This window comes from Populus alba, chromosome 10 (assembly GCF_005239225.2).
Source record: "Populus alba chromosome 10, ASM523922v2, whole genome shotgun sequence".
In the NCBI taxonomy this organism is placed as follows: domain Eukaryota; kingdom Viridiplantae; phylum Streptophyta; class Magnoliopsida; order Malpighiales; family Salicaceae; genus Populus; species Populus alba.
This window is the reverse complement of record NC_133293.1, coordinates 6,648,878-6,665,435: the sequence shown is the minus strand read 5'-3', so window position 1 is coordinate 6,665,435 and position 16,558 is coordinate 6,648,878. Positions and strand designations below refer to the sequence as shown.

The following is a 16,558-nucleotide window of genomic DNA, read 5'->3' as shown; positions in this document are numbered from 1 at the left end:
TAAAAAATTTATTTTTGATATTAGCACAAAACTAATATGAAAATAATATTAATTTAAAATAAAAAATATATAAAAAATTCTATATTAATTTAAAATAAAATTTTTTTAAAAAGAATGTTTTATATTTTTTTATTTTAAATTAATATTATTTGATATTTTCATATTAATTTTATGCTAATACTGAAATACTTCCAAAACACAACATCAAACACACCTCAAGTCATTTTCGAGTATTGATTGGATTTCATTTGCGTGTGGCTGTTATTAACATTACTCGAGGTCATCAAAGGGCTCGGTGGTAAATGTGAAGATTCTTCAATGGAACCCAAGTTAGGATGAAGATTCGTTAACTATACGGGTCTAACATTGTTTGTTCAGCAAAGCATAAAAACAAAAACATTTCATTCTTTCCTGTGAGGACAAAACATTCCTCCTATTTCGTAAGGATTTAACTTACTTAGGATTAAGATTGATATCTCCGAACTTGTATTATTTCAATATTTGTAAAATTTCCTCCTATTTACCCATTAATGCAGGCATACTCAAACTACGACAATTGACAAATCCAAGTGTAATAATCTCTTTTATTATTTGTTATAATATTTCTATTTATCAGATCGTGCAATCATAGCAATTATATTTCATAGTCGAATAATATAAGAATCAACAATATTTCTATTTTTTTTAAAAAAAAAATTACATACAATAACTAATTAATTAATATCATTGAACTAATTTAGTAGTAAGTCAAGAAATCTATTATTTAAGGAAAATTATTTCTTTATGAGTCTATCAAAGAGATAACCATCTCCTCATCTATCAAGAAATTTTTTTTATAAGTATTGAGAATGCAACTCAATTAATCAAGTTCTAGTTTTATTTTCTAAAGTTTACTGGTTCGAGTTTCATAAACCTCATAATTATTAGAGATTTACATGGTCATTAACTTCAGGGCTCGTGGGATTAGTCGAGGTACGCGCAAGCTGGCCCGAACACTCACGCTAATAAAAATAAAAAATTACAAACGAATATTTCATATTAAATTTATACATGAATGAAGGTGTTAATCAATAAGTAATTGATATAGATTCTATGAATTTTAAAATGATTGGTTTCATAAAGAACTAATCATTATATTTTTTCTATAATACTCCTTATTTTAATTACAAATGACCTAGAGCATGCTACAGTTATATAAAAAAAACATGATGGTATATATTTTTATGTGTTAAATAATTGATTTCAACAAAATATTTAAGCTTGGAAAATATTTATCTTTTTTTCACTTGAATAAATATTATATGACTTAAGATTTTGAATATTTTTTTTGTAGATATTTTCAGGTTCATCAAGTCTTTTACATCTAGTTTTACCGATACATGAAAAAGGTTTCAATCTTCCTACCAGAAATCTTTTCAGCTCATCAACAATGATCCTTATACATTTGAATTAACTGATTAATTTTATTTTTTTTATTCTATTCTGCATCGTAAGAAAATACAAAAACTTTAATCACTGTGAGCATAAACAAAAGACAAGGAAAAAGCAAGAGAAAAAGAAGTGGAACGAGCACGAGAGGGAAGCCCAGTTCAGAATTTCTGGTCCAGTTATTTAAAGCCCATTTACTGAAACCCTAACGGCTGCCGCTGCCACATCCAAAACCGGAGGACAAAATCGTCAACAAAAAATCCCACACATTTTCTTTCGCATATCTATATATTTCCCAAACCCTAAGGCCGTTCACTCTGGTCTCTCCGCCGCCGTTCAAACCCTAGACAACAGATACCTACCCCTCTCACCAAAAAATGACGACCCGCTTCAAGAAGAACCGGAAGAAGAGAGGGCACGTCAGTGCTGGTCATGGACGTATCGGCAAGCACAGGAAGCACCCAGGAGGTCGTGGTAATGCTGGAGGTATGCACCACCACCGGATTCTATTCGACAAGTACCATCCTGGTTACTTTGGCAAAGTCGGTATGCGTTACTTCCACAAGCTCCGCAACAAGTTCCACTGTCCGATAGTGAACATCGACAAGCTATGGTCCATGGTCCCTCAGGATGTTAAGGACAAGGCAACCAAGGATACTGTGCCGATGATCGATGTCACTCAGTTCGGGTACTTCAAAGTTCTTGGGAAGGGGGTTTTGCCTGAGAAGCAACCAATCGTTGTCAAGGCCAAGCTTATTTCGAAGATTGCCGAGAAGAAGATTAAAGAGGCTGGTGGGGCTGTTGTGCTTACTGCTTAGGTGAGGGTTTTTAAGATTTTGTGCTGTCCTTGATTTTGTTAAATTCAAGAGATTAGTGATACTGTTGGACCGTTTGATATTATGGATACTTTATGTTTTTCTTATAAATCTATTGGTATTGGCTTAATTATGGCTTTGTCTCTTGCATTCTTGGCCGGGTCGAATTGAATTGATTGTTTGATGATGCTAATTTCACTGTGGTGCTTTGTGAATATGAAACCTTACTCTTCCTAATGCTGACTTGTTTATGAGGGTTCTTTTTGCCATGGATATAAAAATCTTTAGTTGCCATTCAATTTTTTACTGTGAATATTTTTTATTGAGTTGAATTGTTTATGAAACTGCTCTTGAAAGTTTCGTTTCCAATCAGGCAATTGAAGTTTGTATGCATTGCAAGAAAATGCAATTGGGTCTGATTCATTTCTCAGTGCTGGTTTCTTTTGGAATATGCCCTGTCACATTCACTCGATAGTTGGTTTCTTTTGGAATATGCCCTGTCACATTCTCTCGTTAAGTGTCTTGTTTACAAGATTCTTATAGGAATTTGCTCAGATTTGATTTCCAATCATGACGCCTTTTGCTTGCGGGAAAGAAATAGAAAATCAGTAGTCATGTATTGACTAGCTCATTGCAGTAGACTTGAGGGACTCTATGAATCCACACCCGAAATTCATTTTTCAATAAATTAATGCTGTTTGGTGGGTTTTCTCCCGCATTTTGCTTGCGGGAAGGAAATAGAAAATCAGTAGTCACTCTCGAGTGATTGTAAAATTTCCATAGGGCATGGCATCATAACCATGCCTGCCAGCAATATTCTTCCATCGTAGAGTTTGGTATCCATCTCTTGTCATTGACTCTTTGGCTCGAGTAATTGTAAAATTTCCTTTGGCATGGCAGTCTAACCATGCCTGCCAGCAATATTCTTCCATCATTGAGTTTGGTATCCATCTCTTGTCATTGACTCATTGGCGTGCTTGAATTTTGGCCTATTTGTATGTGTTTTCAGAGCTGTCTTATTTCATCCAGTGGACTTGCGGTTTTAATGTTTCTAGCTGCGAATCCTTCATTGTGGAAAATGGAAATACCTTTTGTATTGGATACATGGGGGGGACTGAGGAGTAAAAGTCAGATTTTATAGCATTAGGTTTACTGGGTTTATCAAAGGAGTTTGTTCATCTCTAGTGGGAATCGAAGTTTAAGTTGCACTAGCCATTATAGAAGTGAACGAACTCAAATTGAGGCGATGAAATATTCTCATGTTGGTCCAATCAATTATAGGGCTCGAATGTCAGGGTTCCTCTGTCCGTGGAGGGTTCTCCCAGGGATTTAGGACGGAAACCAGCATTTAGAGACTTTAAGGCAATTGTAAGGTTAATATCTGTATGGTGAGCTCTGCCAGGGGGCGATCAGTTTAGTGAATAGCAAGCAATACTGTCAAAACAAGCTAACAAAAAATTGGTTTAACATACAGGTATTGCTATTTTTAGCTTACATGAATATTCACACCCTACCCTGTTGGGTACCGGTGCCTGTTTTTTTTTTTTTAAATGAAAGTATGCTTTATTCACACCCTGAAAAGCTATGTTCCTTCCAGAAGTATATTATAAATTAGTTCTTGTAGTTTTGCAAAACAAATTAAACAGTTCTTTAACTTTAAAAACTAATTATTTAGTCTTTTGATCAATGTTGCTTATGTTTAATTCTATATAATTTTATTTCAAAAAATGTTTTTTTTCCTTGTCAATCTTTCCATATTATTTATTTATTTTTTAAAACTAAAAACTAAAATAAAATAAAAAATAAATTAAAGAGACTAGTTGGTTTTTAAAATTAAAAGGTCTATTTAATTTGTTTTTCAAAATTAAAATGACTAGTTTATAATTTATTCTCCTTCGTGTGGTGGTGAAAAGCTTTAACTGGGAAAGATGTGTGGTATTTTGAGAAATTTTACAATCAATTATGTCAACATTTTTCATTTTAAAAAAAATGAATGTTTAATTGGATATTATTTTAGTGCTCGGATGACACGAATGACACTCGGTTGTGATTTATCAAGGTTCACACATGTTATTATCTCTTCTATTTAATGCCTTTCCTCTAAAAAATTCATGATATGGTATACTTTTAATTTGGGGATAGCTTATTTTGTAGTTAAACTGTAAAATGATTTTTCCATTAAAAAATAGAATAAATTGGAGAATCGTGAGAGAGGATCTTACTAGATGCATAGATAAATTTATCGTGTTCTAAACTTCAAAAAATACATTCTTCTTTTTTCAATCACAAGGTAAAGTTTTGCTCACGTGTTAATTTATTGTGTTCTAACATCAAAAAATGCATTATGTTTGTTTTCATGACAGCTTATATTATCAAGACAAGCAATAAAAATAAGGTGTTTGATTATATTTGAAACACATTATGTTTGTGTTTGTAGACCTAAGTTATCCTGTTTGTTTTTATATTTTAAAAGTATTTTTTTAAAAATTAAATTTTTATTGATTTATTTTTTGCTTTAAATAAATATTTTTTTATATATATTTTTAGATCATGTCAAAAATAATTTTTTTTAAAATATATTCTTAATGGTCCGGTCACAAGTTAACAAAAAGTAAGATGCTAGGGTTATTGTTTGTATTCTAGTGTATCATAATTGCTATGCAAATTAAGAAAAAACTGAGTGTCTTTCTAGGTAATTTAAGTCACAACATCAACTTTAACCAAGCAGTTTTAATATGTTTTTTTTAATAATATTTTCAACTATAATTTTAATTAAATATCTATTTAAATGAAATGAATCATAACTAAAAATGATTTTTCTAAGTCTATTTTTTTAATATCAACCACAAAAACAAACACACTTTAAGAATATATTTATTTTTATGTTTAAAAAACGCTTTTGAAAATTATTGAGAATTGTTTTTGCTTTAAATTAAATTTTTTATAATTTTTTATAATTTTGGATTGTTTTAATGCATTGATATTAAAAATAATTTTTTTAAAAATAAAAAAAATATTATTTTAATGTATTTACAAACAAAAAAAATATTTTTAAAAATAAATTTTACCACAATCTCAAATACTACCTACATCAGCGCGATGATCTTAACTTCAAGTCTGCTAGATATTATTCTTGAATTATATTTTTTGATCTTGAGTCATAATCAAAATTTATTTTCTATAAATAATTTATGATAAAAATAAGTTACAAATAAAAAAAATAAGTTATAAATATATTCAGTAAAAATGACATGAAAAAACTTGTTTTAAATGTATTATAAGTTATAATTCACAATTTGAAAGTTGAAAGTTAAAAATCTCAACTTTTGATATAATTTTGTAACGAGATTTTGAAACAAACTAAAAATTATTTCCTACCAAACATGATATCAAACATAACCTTAATTTCTGCAAGATATTGTCCCTGTTAGCCACGTAGCCTTGAGGTTTTATCCCGTAAACAATGGCTCTCAAGGTTTGAAATCTTGAATTTTGACCATTACTCAATTATACATTTGAATTTTGACGCGAGGAATTATCATAAGTGTTTGGGAGCTGTTGCTTTTCAAAGTGTTTTTCACTTAGAAAAACATGCCAATAATATTTTTTTATTTTTTAAAAATCATTTTTGAGATTAGCACATCAAAATGATTTGAAAACATCAAAAACATATTACTTCCAAGCTAAAACAAAAAAAAAAATTTTAAATTTTATGAAAAGCGCTTTTCAAACGCAATCCCAAACAGCCCAAGGGATTATAAAAATAATCCGTTTTATTCACCGACAATAATCCGTTTTCTGGATGGAGCCTAGCTACCACATACCGATATCCCACGTGGCTTCCCTTTACACGTGAAAGATTATAAAAATGGAACCCACTCTCAACAAAATTTTTTTATAAAAAATTATAATTATAAAAGAGACTTAATAAAAGTACAAAAAGCAATTTTAAAAGTTTTTATACAGTGATAGAGATTAAAAGTTACTTTTTAAAATATTCTTTGTATTTGAAAATGTATTAAATATATATTTTTTAAAAAAATATTTTTAATATTAGTAAATTAAAAAAATTAATTTTAAAAAATCTAAAAATTAATAAAACGAGCTGCTGCAAATAATATGCATAGATTCTTTTATTGCCGATGTGGTGCAGTTAATTGTTTTTTTTTAATACTATGATAAATAATAATAATAAAATAAATAAAAAAGGACACGGCAAGATTTTCAATAATGCACCAGGGTCAGAGTGTAAAATTTAGGAAAATAAGGGGTAGGTAGGGTGGGGGTACTGTAGGCAATTAAATCTTAAAGCGAAATCATCATCCTTCTTTATTCTCTTACTCAACTCAACTCAACTCAACTCGGTCTCACTCGCACCAATCCATCTTCTTTCTTTCTCGGTATTGTATAAAAAGAGAAGGAAAGGGCTTGAGCAAGAAGTCAAGAAAGTTTAGGTGAAGAATCAAATCACTCAGCTAATTGAATCCTACCTTACCTTTGCTAGCTAGCTAGAGCTACACAATTTTTAGTTGTAGAATTTTTTTGCTGTATGACAGCGAAATACTACAGTGACAGTTATTACGGTGAGCTTGCTAACCCTTTACAATGGCCACAGCTCAGGAAAAGGCGACGCCTACTTCCTTTGCGTCTGCTGCTGGAAAAGCAGCAGCAGATGGGGTCTTGCAGAGCTGGACCGATCCCTCCCAGGATCCCATCACCAACAGATCATCCACCTCGGTTTCCATGATCCGTCCGGTTTCCTCCCTCTCACCTGATCCTAATACTAAAGGTAACTCAACACACTTGCATTCTGAAAATTATTCCATTATTCTCGTCTCATCTTAAATCTTTTTTGGACAGGGATTACGATAATGACGAGGGCGCAAACCTGCCACCCTTTAGAACCACTAACTGCTGCTGAGATTTCTGTTGCAGTGGCAACTGTTAGGGCAGCTGGAGCAACCCCTGAGGTTTTAATTAAACTAAATTTATGACTTATACTAACTTTGATTCCATAAAGGAATTTATTAACTGTTTACTTCAATCCTTTTTTTTTGGCAGGTGAGGGATAGCATGCGATTTGTGGAAGTAGTTTTGGTGGAGCCGGTCAAGCACGTCGTTGCATTGGCAGATGCGTATTTCTTTCCTCCTTTCCAGCCTTCATTACTTCCCAGAACGAAAGGTGGACCAGTGATTCCCACTAAACTTCCTCCGAGACGAGCAAGACTTGTTGTTTACAACAAAAGGTCAAATGAGACAAGCATATGGATTGTTGAACTGGCAGAAGTTCGAGCAACAACTCGAGGTGGCCACCACAGGGGCAAAGTCATTTCATCTGAAGTTGTTCCGAATGTTCAGCCTCCCATGGTATGTAAAGACCCTTTTTTAGCTCTGGCTGCTGTGCTAAAAAAAATGAAATTTTCATCAAGAATTTAGACTTGGTTAAGTACTTGTCACTTGTCTGTGATAATGGCATAAATTTAAATTTGTTGGAAATAGGGTGAATTATGTGAAACATTTTGAACTTTACAAGAGTGCCTGGCCTTTGTTAAAAAGATTTTGTAATGCAGACAGCTCCTGTCTCCAACGACCACTCTTCTTGTATCGGCTACATATTAAATGATCAACTGTTAGGTTAAGGTTATAACATAATCAGAATAGGGAGAAAGTTCCAGTTGGGTCTGTTGAATCCTGGAAAAAAAAATCTGAGGTAGTTTTTGCTGTGATCTTAAATAGAATAATACACATAACGGATTCTACCTTTTCATTTGCTTCAAAATTACAGGATGCTGTGGAATATGCTGAATGCGAAGCTGTGGTGAAAGATTTCCCTCCATTTCGCGAGGCAATGAAAAAGAGGGGTATTGACGACATGGATCTTGTGATGGTGGACCCATGGTTAGTTTCTTTGTTGGCACTGACACCAATTATCTCTGTAAAATTATGTTCCAGTGTATCCCCCTGCAATCATTATAATATTTTGGGTGTTCCCAATTTTTTTTTCCAGGTGTGCTGGATATCACAGTGATTCTGATGCTCCTAGCCGCAGGCTTGCTAAACCTCTTATCTTTTGCAGAACTGAGAGTGACTGCCCTATGGAAAATGGTTATGCCCGCCCGGTTGAAGGAATCCATGTTCTTGTTGATATGCAAAATATGGTTGTGATTGAGTTTGAAGACCGTAAACTGATTCCCCTACCGCCTGCTGATCCATTGAGAAATTATACTTCGGGCGAAACTCGAGGAGGTGTTGATAGAAGTGATATTAAACCCCTACAGATCATTCAACCTGAAGGTCCAAGTTTTCGTGTCAGTGGGCACTTCATCGAATGGCAGAAGGTGCTTGTCTGTTTGTAGAGCTACATAACTAACTCTCCAAGTGCTACAAATCAACTGATCAGTATTCTTTTCTGCTCTCATTTTCCTTGGCAGTGGAATTTTCGTATTGGTTTCACACCCAGGGAGGGCTTAGTCATCTATTCCGTTGCATATGTTGATGATGGTCGAGGTCGGAGACCTGTGGCTCACAGGTTAAGTTTTGTTGAGATGGTGGTCCCTTATGGAGATCCTAATGACCCACACTATAGGAAGAATGCATTTGATGCTGGAGAAGATGGACTGGGTAAAAATGCACATTCTCTTAAGAAGGTGAGAATTTTTTTTTTCTTTCCTCTCCCTTTTTACAAGTAGTTTTCTTCCATCAGTTTAAAATTTTAGAATCCATGTTGCGCTACTCAATAACTGAATAAAGTGGACGTTGCAGGGCTGTGATTGTTTAGGCTATATAAAGTACTTCGATGCACACTTTACAAATTTCACAGGAGGTGTTGAAACGATCGAGAACTGTGTTTGTTTACATGAAGAGGATCATGGGATCTTATGGAAGCATCAGGATTGGAGAACAGGATTAGCAGAAGTCCGACGTTCTAGAAGGCTTTCAGTGTCTTTTGTGTGCACGGTTGCTAATTATGAGTACGGATTTTTCTGGCACTTTTATCAGGCAAGTCAGTCAATTGGTGATATAATCTGCTTGCTTTACATAAATCCTTGATTGTTCAGTCTTTTCTTGATTGTAGTTTTATCTTATGTGTTATGCAAAGCTCTTTGAATGTGGCTGTGATGCTCAGCTACCATCTTGATGGAAAAATGGGGTTGTTTGATTGCAGTGCTTTTACAGTTTACTGCTATCTTCTTTAGAGTTTTTTCCTTGAGGCTGTCAAAAGATAGTTCCTTAATGTATTAATAATGCCTGTAGTCATTCCTTCTTTCAGGATGGAAAAATTGAAGCCGAGGTTAAACTAACTGGAATTCTTAGCTTAGGAGCACTTCCACCTGGAGAAACTCGAAAATATGGAACAACAATTGCTCCGGGATTGTACGCACCTGTCCATCAACACTTTTTTGTGGCACGTATGGATATGGCTGTTGATTGTAGACCTGGTGAAACATTCAATCAGGTAAGTCTCTGATCCACTGTAATATTGCAATTTTTGTGATAGGCTTATTTTAATATTTCTTACGATCAATTAAATCCTTATTTCTTTTGTGAATAAGAGCTACTGCATTCTGACATTTTGAAGGATTAGTTAATTCTGGCTCATCTCTGTCCCATAAGTTGCTCTTTCTGGGAGGTCGTTTGAGTACTTGTCAATATGTTCGATAGTGGTAGCGTTCTTGAAGGCTGTTGGTCATTCTTTCATGACTTAATGTTAATTTAGGTTTGGTTGGTCAAGATAGACTGTGCTAGATGGCTTCTCCAAGATTGAGTCTGTTTGTAACTTCCTCATTTGAGTGGTTTGAGAGGGAAAAAATCATGGGTGCTTCAGGGTAAATTCTAGGCAATTTTATGGCTCATGGACACATGTTATTAGTTGGAATATTGATATTTGAGTTTTATGTTCAAGCAGCTTTCCTGATTTATTAACAGGGATGCTAGTTCTTTTCAGTAGGTAGAATATCAGGTGTCTCTTACATTGGCTATCTTAGGATATTTTGTTATTGTTGTGGTTTCTCGAACTCTTTATGCTTAGCATTTGCTGAAACTGTCCACCGGAATCTGGGCTTATCTTGATTTATTTATTTTTTCTATGTCCCTTCCTTTTTTCTTTTGGTCCCTCTCTCCAGGCTATATGATCTAATATCATTAAAAAAATGTGTGATGAAGACCAAGTCGCAATACAGTATATCAAAGTAAAAGAAAATTAACTAATTCAAATAGAGTTTGTTTTCTTCTTCTGTCCCATTACAGAGTTGTATTCCAAGTGACTATATTAATTTCCACTGCTGTTATGTTTTCATGCTCACTAAGGGATGTCTACTTTCTTTATCTAACTTCTTATAGGTCGTTGAGGTGAATGTTAAAATTGAAGAACCAGGAAAGGATAATGTCCATAACAATGCATTCTATGCTGAAGAGGAACTGCTCAGATCTGAGTTACAAGCAATGCGAGATTGTAATCCATTATCTGCTCGCCATTGGATTGTAAGTACTTCTGCCGTCATTGTGACTCTCCTTTTCATTTTGGGTAAATTGTAATATTTGTCATATGGTCATAGTGTGCACAATGAAGGTTGATTTTGGCAATATGCAGAGAGTGAGGCCTTGTTTGTCATTGTAGTCCAACTGTGCTTTTGAAATTGTTTTTTAGCTTCAATTTTTTGTTTTGGATTGTTTTGTTGTGCTGATATCAAAAATAAATTTTAAAAAATAAAAAAAAATATTATTTTGATATATTTCTAAGCGAAAAGCACTTTGAAAAAGAACTTCTACCACACTTCTAAACAAGCCCCGGGACGGTAAGGTTGATTGGATTGGTGCAACGTCTTGAGATTAGCATGTCCCCTATGCACACTTCAATTTATTTTCAAATAACATAACTGTTGGGGAAGCAGATGTTCTGCTTACTAGGCTATATCCTTAATAAAAGTATGCTTTGGTTTATGTTCCATAATGTTTTTTTTATTTTTTTATTTCTGGGTGCAAGTTGGGAGAATTTAGTTTGCTTCACTTGTTTTCCTGTATCAATGTCAAGCAACTTTTAGTGCTCATACTGCCATGATGTTTGTCTTGGAATTTCACATTTCATTTGAAAAATTGGATTGTGCATGAATTTTTTGTGCTTAAACATGCAAATGCTTTATTGTCAGATTTGCTTTGAATGAACGATATGTTTGTTACTTTTGTCTCCTGGAAGGTTGTAATGCATACTAACGTTTAGTTAATTTGCAGCTGTTCTAGCTGTATAAATTGAAATGATGTCATCTTTTGCTACCGTCTTTTTAACTCTTTTTTTAAACTGTTGTTTCTTGGTCTATTTCTTGGGGAGGACTTGTTCATATCTTTTACTATTTATTCCCATCTTTGATTGCTTTGGTTTGTGCTCCTCATTTCATAAAATCAGATCAGAAACACAAGAACTGTCAACCGGAGCGGGCAGCTAACAGGTTTCAAGCTGATGCCTGGTTCAAACTGTTTACCATTAGCTGGTTCTGAGGCAAAATTCTTGAGAAGAGCCGCTTTCTTGAAACATAACCTTTGGGTTACGCCATATGCACGTGATGAAATGTATCCTGGAGGCGAGTTTCCTAATCAGAATCCACGTGTTGGTGAGGGATTGGCTACTTGGGTGAAGCAAAATCGATCACTTGAAGAAACTGATGTAGTTCTTTGGTCAGTCCACTTACCGATATTTCTTGTTTCTATAAGAGAAACAATTTCATTTTGTATTGGCACTATCAATTTGATTATGGAAATAATATCCTGATTTTCTATCACGAAACTCTACACTGGATATTAGACGTGCTTTTGTATATCTGATGCAGTAGCATACACTTTGTCTTGGATAAATCATACAATAGGGTATTAACGAACTACCAAAAAGTGTTGAAAATACAGCACGCTAAGCATCATTTGCCATGCAAATACATCAGATCATTGGTTTATTCACATATGAGAGATCTTTCTGATCATGATATCAAATATTGCAGGTATGTATTTGGTGTTACACACATTCCTCGGCTAGAAGACTGGCCCGTCATGCCGGTGGAACGAATTGGTTTTATGCTTATGGTATTTTACTCATCTCAGTAATAACAGTATCTGTTTTCATACATCATTGCACTTCTAGAGCGATTCTTGCATGTTTTATGGAGTTAAAGTACGAGTTCTTTACCAATGAGGCAAACTTGTGATCCTGCTGCTCTGATTCTGTTCGTTATGCAGCCACATGGGTTCTTTAACAGCTCACCGGCGGTAGATGTCCCTCCAAGTGCATCTGATCTGGATCTCAAGGACAATGTGGTAGCTGCAAAGCCAATCCAGAATGGGCTTCTCGCTAAGCTCTGAACAGTTGGGTGGCACTTACGTTTCCTTGAACAAGTTAGCGATTGTCCCAACTTCTAGCAAGTGCTGTTTGATTATTATTATTATTATTATTATTATTATTATTATATGCACCGTTGCTTGGCAATGCATGGCAAACCTTTGTCATTGGCGCATCTCCACGAACAACAACTTCTATATATTGAAATTCCGTTAATAAGATCATTTATTGGGGGCAGATGTCATTGTTAGTGCCTTTTTGGCCTTTGAGTAACTTCATATCCAGATACTGGCGTGCTGCAACAAGCAGAATGCTATATGCTGTTGCCGCCTGCAGTCAAAATGACCAATATTAGCCCGTTGGTGTCTCTTTTATAGATAGGAAGACACTTTTGAAAACGCGGTGTAATATAAAAATATATTTTTTTTAGTTTTGTTTTTTCTAGTATTAAAAATAATTTTAAAAAAATAAAAAAATTATTATTTTGATAGAAAAACTTTTGAAAAGCAATTGCTATTATATTTTTAATCATTCTTGAAGTAGATAGGTTGTGTGTGTGTGGTGGTATTTTATTTTTTTATTTTTTTTTTATATACGGAATAGTCATGTAATGTTTTTTTTAGTGTTTTTGAATTGATTTGATGTGATATGATGATATTAAAAATAAATTTTAAAAATAATAAATAAAAAGTTTGATATATTTTTTGAAAATAATTATCACTATGTCAAAAATTTAGGCTAAAGAAAAACTCAGTTTTATATTTTATTTTTGTTTTAAATTAATATGTTATTTATGTTTTAGATTATTTTAACGTTTCATGTTAAAAATAATTTTATTAAAAATAAAAAAATATTATTTTAATATATTTTAAAATAAAAAATATAAAAAGCGTAATTATTTGTCCTCTCAAAATCAATTACTTATGTAGTCTTGATTGGAAAAACTGAAATTAAAGGTCAAACACCTCCACTAAAAAACAGTACAAATATTCAATTCGAGGACAAAGCAAGGAAAGCCTCTTCACGTGTCCTTTGATCTCCGGCAGCGAACACAATCCGGAGAAACCTCGCAGCTCAGCTCATGTCTTCCCAATCAGTAATAACACCACCACCAGCACCGTTCACAACAGGCATCCAAACCATAAAATCTCAACACATCCAGTGCACAGTCAACATAGATCGAAGCCAGCAAACAATCATCAATACAATTCCCGTCATGCCATTGAGGGATGGTAATTCCACCAAAATCTGATAGATATAGACTTGATGGATAGGGTTTTCTTAACCCGACTGGGTTTGGATAAAACTCGAAGGAAAAAATCGGGTTTTAAGTAAATTATAGATACTGCTCTGCCCGGCCCAAACTTGACCCAAAATGCATTAATAACCTTAAAATCTGAAAATATTACATTTATGCTAAGCTACACACAAAAGTTTAGGGTTTTGCCTTAACGTGACACTTTATACTCTCCTTTCTAGTGGCTTCTCTTTCATTGCCATCATGCTCTCTTCTCTCCGGCTGTTTCCTCTTGTTGGTACCCTCTTGATTTCTCCTCTCAAGTGGCTTGCTCTTAACCTTACCATCCTTTTGTGGAATTAATTTTAAAATTTTCATTGAAAGTGTTTTTTAGTTTTCCTATATGCATGTATAACTATTAAAGAGTGTTTATCCTTTTAAATTAATTATATTGCAGTCCATTAAAAATCCTTAAAGAATTAGAAAATTTTTAAAATAAGTTGTCACATTCTTGTAGGAAAGAGATCATTGTCAAATAAAAAATCTACAAATCAAAAGGAAATAAACAACAAAATTCATACAACTTGTTATAACCTATATAGCAAGGTCTTCCTGAACTTCAACTCACCAAAATTTTTACCCTAATATAGACAAATACATTTAGAATCTTATGGAAAATTTTTAGTTTAATCTAACAGTTTGATATGAAGTTATGCTCAATAGTATAAAATTGAAGGGTAGGAAAGTTTTATGCTAAAATCTAAATCTATCTTTGCTAAATCATATCAAGCATTTTATTTTGTTTCAATAAAATATAAATTATTATTTTTGTTAAAAAAACTAACAACTAATTAAATAAGAAAAATCGAATAATTCTTCGTCGCTCGAGATTAAATATTTTAATCTATATTTATCACTTAACTTGTCGATTTAGTTTTTGATTATCATTAATAATTATTTGTAATGTTTATTTGTCCATGTTATTATCAATTTATCTTATTAAACACATTGGTGAATTTTTTGTTTCAAAATTAAAATATTTTTTGATGTTAAAAAAATAATAGCGCCTATATATTTTTTACACGTTAAAAATAACTTTTGATTCGATCCATTACATAGCGCAAGTACGTTCACTCAGTGAAATCCTTAAAGGCACCATCTACTTTATTTATGAGTGCATATGGAACCTCCAAAATTCTCTTTTGTTGGCTCTTGTTTATTTTTGGAATATGAATATGTTATACACACACGTTTTTGTAATTTGTGAGGTGAAATTCTCCTTAGTATTGCATACTTAAATTATATGTACATTTATACTAAAAAAATTATATTATATTAAAGAACTCTAAAAGGCGTGGGAAAGCACAGCTTCACGCCTTTCACTTATTAATATATTATATATATATTATATATTATAATTATAATTATATTATATTATATAACTTTTTATTTTCAATTTTTTGTTTTTTTTAATGAATTTGTTTTTGTTTGATTTAGTTTAATAATGTTAATTTTTTTTTAATTTAGTTATCAGATTTTCATAATATGAATCCCGGGTTTAATAGGTTAACCTGGTTTGACGAGTTAACCCAGATTTTTATTTTTTTCATTTAGTTTAGTTTGTTAATGTTAAATTTCTTTTTATTTAATTATTAGATTTTCAGACACGTATTCTAGGCTTGACGGGTTAACTTGGTTTGATGGGTTAATCCAGTTAATTTTGGTAAAAAAATTTTTTTTTTATTTAGTTATCAAACTTTCATGGCGTGAATTCCAGGTTTTACGGGATAACCTGGTTTAAAGAGTTAACCCAATTAATTCAATTTTTTTTTCTTTTTCTTCATTACTTTTTTCTTCCTATTGGTTTTTTCTTTGTTTTTTTATTTTTAATTATCATATTTTTATGATACGACCTTATAGCTAGACCCACATCCAATATTCTTGGGTCCGGTATTGCAACTAGGCTCACTTAAATTTGGGTCATGCAAGTTTAATGTTATTATTAATATTACTCTTAGGTTAGGTGTTGTAGTCAAACCCAAGATTCTTGGGTATAACTTTGCAGAAAAACCCAAGACTTTTAAATCTTAATTTTTTTAATGTTTTTTATGCAAAAAAAAATGACATGCGGCATCGTGCGGGTCATATAACTAGTTAAATACTAAAACATGTGGGATATTCACTATAGATGACCCTATTTATTTTTTGACAATTCATCTTAGTCTTCATAGTTTTATTTTAGACAATTTAATCATAATTTAAGGCCAATGGCTTTTAACTTTTTTTATTCAAGGGTGAGATTGGAAGAATAGATGTTAAAATGAAAAAGGTGTCCAACATGGGTTGCGTTCCAAAAATTCCGAGAAAGATATACTTTGGTCCTCTAACTTTTAAAATAACACAAATTATACAATATTTTTTGTGCTTTATTTTTTTTTAATTCAATTTTGGTACAAAAAATTATTTTTGTTATTTGTTAGTTCCTAGTTGAAAGAGGATAGAGAGGTCACTAAATTTCAGCAATAAAGAAAGAAAAATATCATTGACGCCGATTTATGCCATCAAAACAGTCAATGTTTGTGTCAAATAGTTTCATTTGATGAGGGGAGTTCATAATGGATGTAATTTTATCTTTAAAGTTCATGAAAAAACATATATAAGCTCGCATTGATTTTTTGTTTGAGTTGATTTTGGTTTATTGGATGATTTTTTTTTTTTTTTTAAGATCATGGATAGATTTATAATGGTTTCAAAGGT

General features: G+C 32.6%; 2 protein-coding genes across 3 annotated transcripts; both read left to right on the top strand.

Moving 5' to 3' along the window:
• Positions 1-1,719: 1,719 nt before the first annotated feature.
• Positions 1,720-2,373, top strand: LOC118045374 (large ribosomal subunit protein uL15x). The gene has a single exon (XM_035053980.2). The coding sequence runs from the start codon at positions 1,806-1,808 to the stop codon at positions 2,244-2,246; it is 441 nt and encodes a 146-aa protein (XP_034909871.1). The 5' UTR covers positions 1,720-1,805; the 3' UTR covers positions 2,247-2,373.
• A 4,163-nt stretch (positions 2,374-6,536) lies between these two features.
• LOC118045373 (amine oxidase [copper-containing] zeta, peroxisomal) lies at positions 6,537-12,801 on the top strand. Of its 2 annotated transcripts, XM_035053979.1 has the most exons (13): positions 6,537-6,697; positions 6,859-7,032; positions 7,104-7,213; positions 7,305-7,610; positions 8,029-8,141; positions 8,251-8,581; positions 8,675-8,890; positions 9,006-9,242; positions 9,514-9,699; positions 10,584-10,724; positions 11,644-11,912; positions 12,230-12,311; positions 12,465-12,801. In XM_035053979.1, the coding sequence occupies exons 2-13, from the start codon at positions 6,987-6,989 to the stop codon at positions 12,585-12,587; spliced, it is 2,160 nt and encodes a 719-aa protein (XP_034909870.1). In that variant the 5' UTR covers positions 6,537-6,697; positions 6,859-6,986; the 3' UTR covers positions 12,588-12,801. The 2 variants fall into 2 exon arrangements, with proteins under 2 accessions (XP_034909870.1, XP_034909869.1); XM_035053978.2 differs by having other exon boundaries at positions 6,577-7,032.
• The last annotated feature ends 3,757 nt before the right edge of the window (positions 12,802-16,558 follow it).

What these genes read in the sequence shown, in the direction of transcription:
- LOC118045374 (XM_035053980.2), top strand. Translation starts at nt 1,806, where the DNA reads ATGACGACCCGCTTCAAGAAGAACCGGAAGAAGAGAGGGCACGTCAGT.
- LOC118045373 (XM_035053978.2), top strand. Translation starts at nt 6,849, where the DNA reads ATGGCCACAGCTCAGGAAAAGGCGACGCCTACTTCCTTTGCGTCTGCT. An exon ending in ATGCACATTCTCTTAAGAAG is followed by an intron (nt 8,891 to 9,005) that starts GTGAGAATTTTT and finishes TGGACGTTGCAG; the next exon opens with GGCTGTGATTGTTTAGGCTA. An exon ending in TATCTGCTCGCCATTGGATT is followed by an intron (nt 10,725 to 11,643) that starts GTAAGTACTTCT and finishes TCATAAAATCAG; the next exon opens with ATCAGAAACACAAGAACTGT.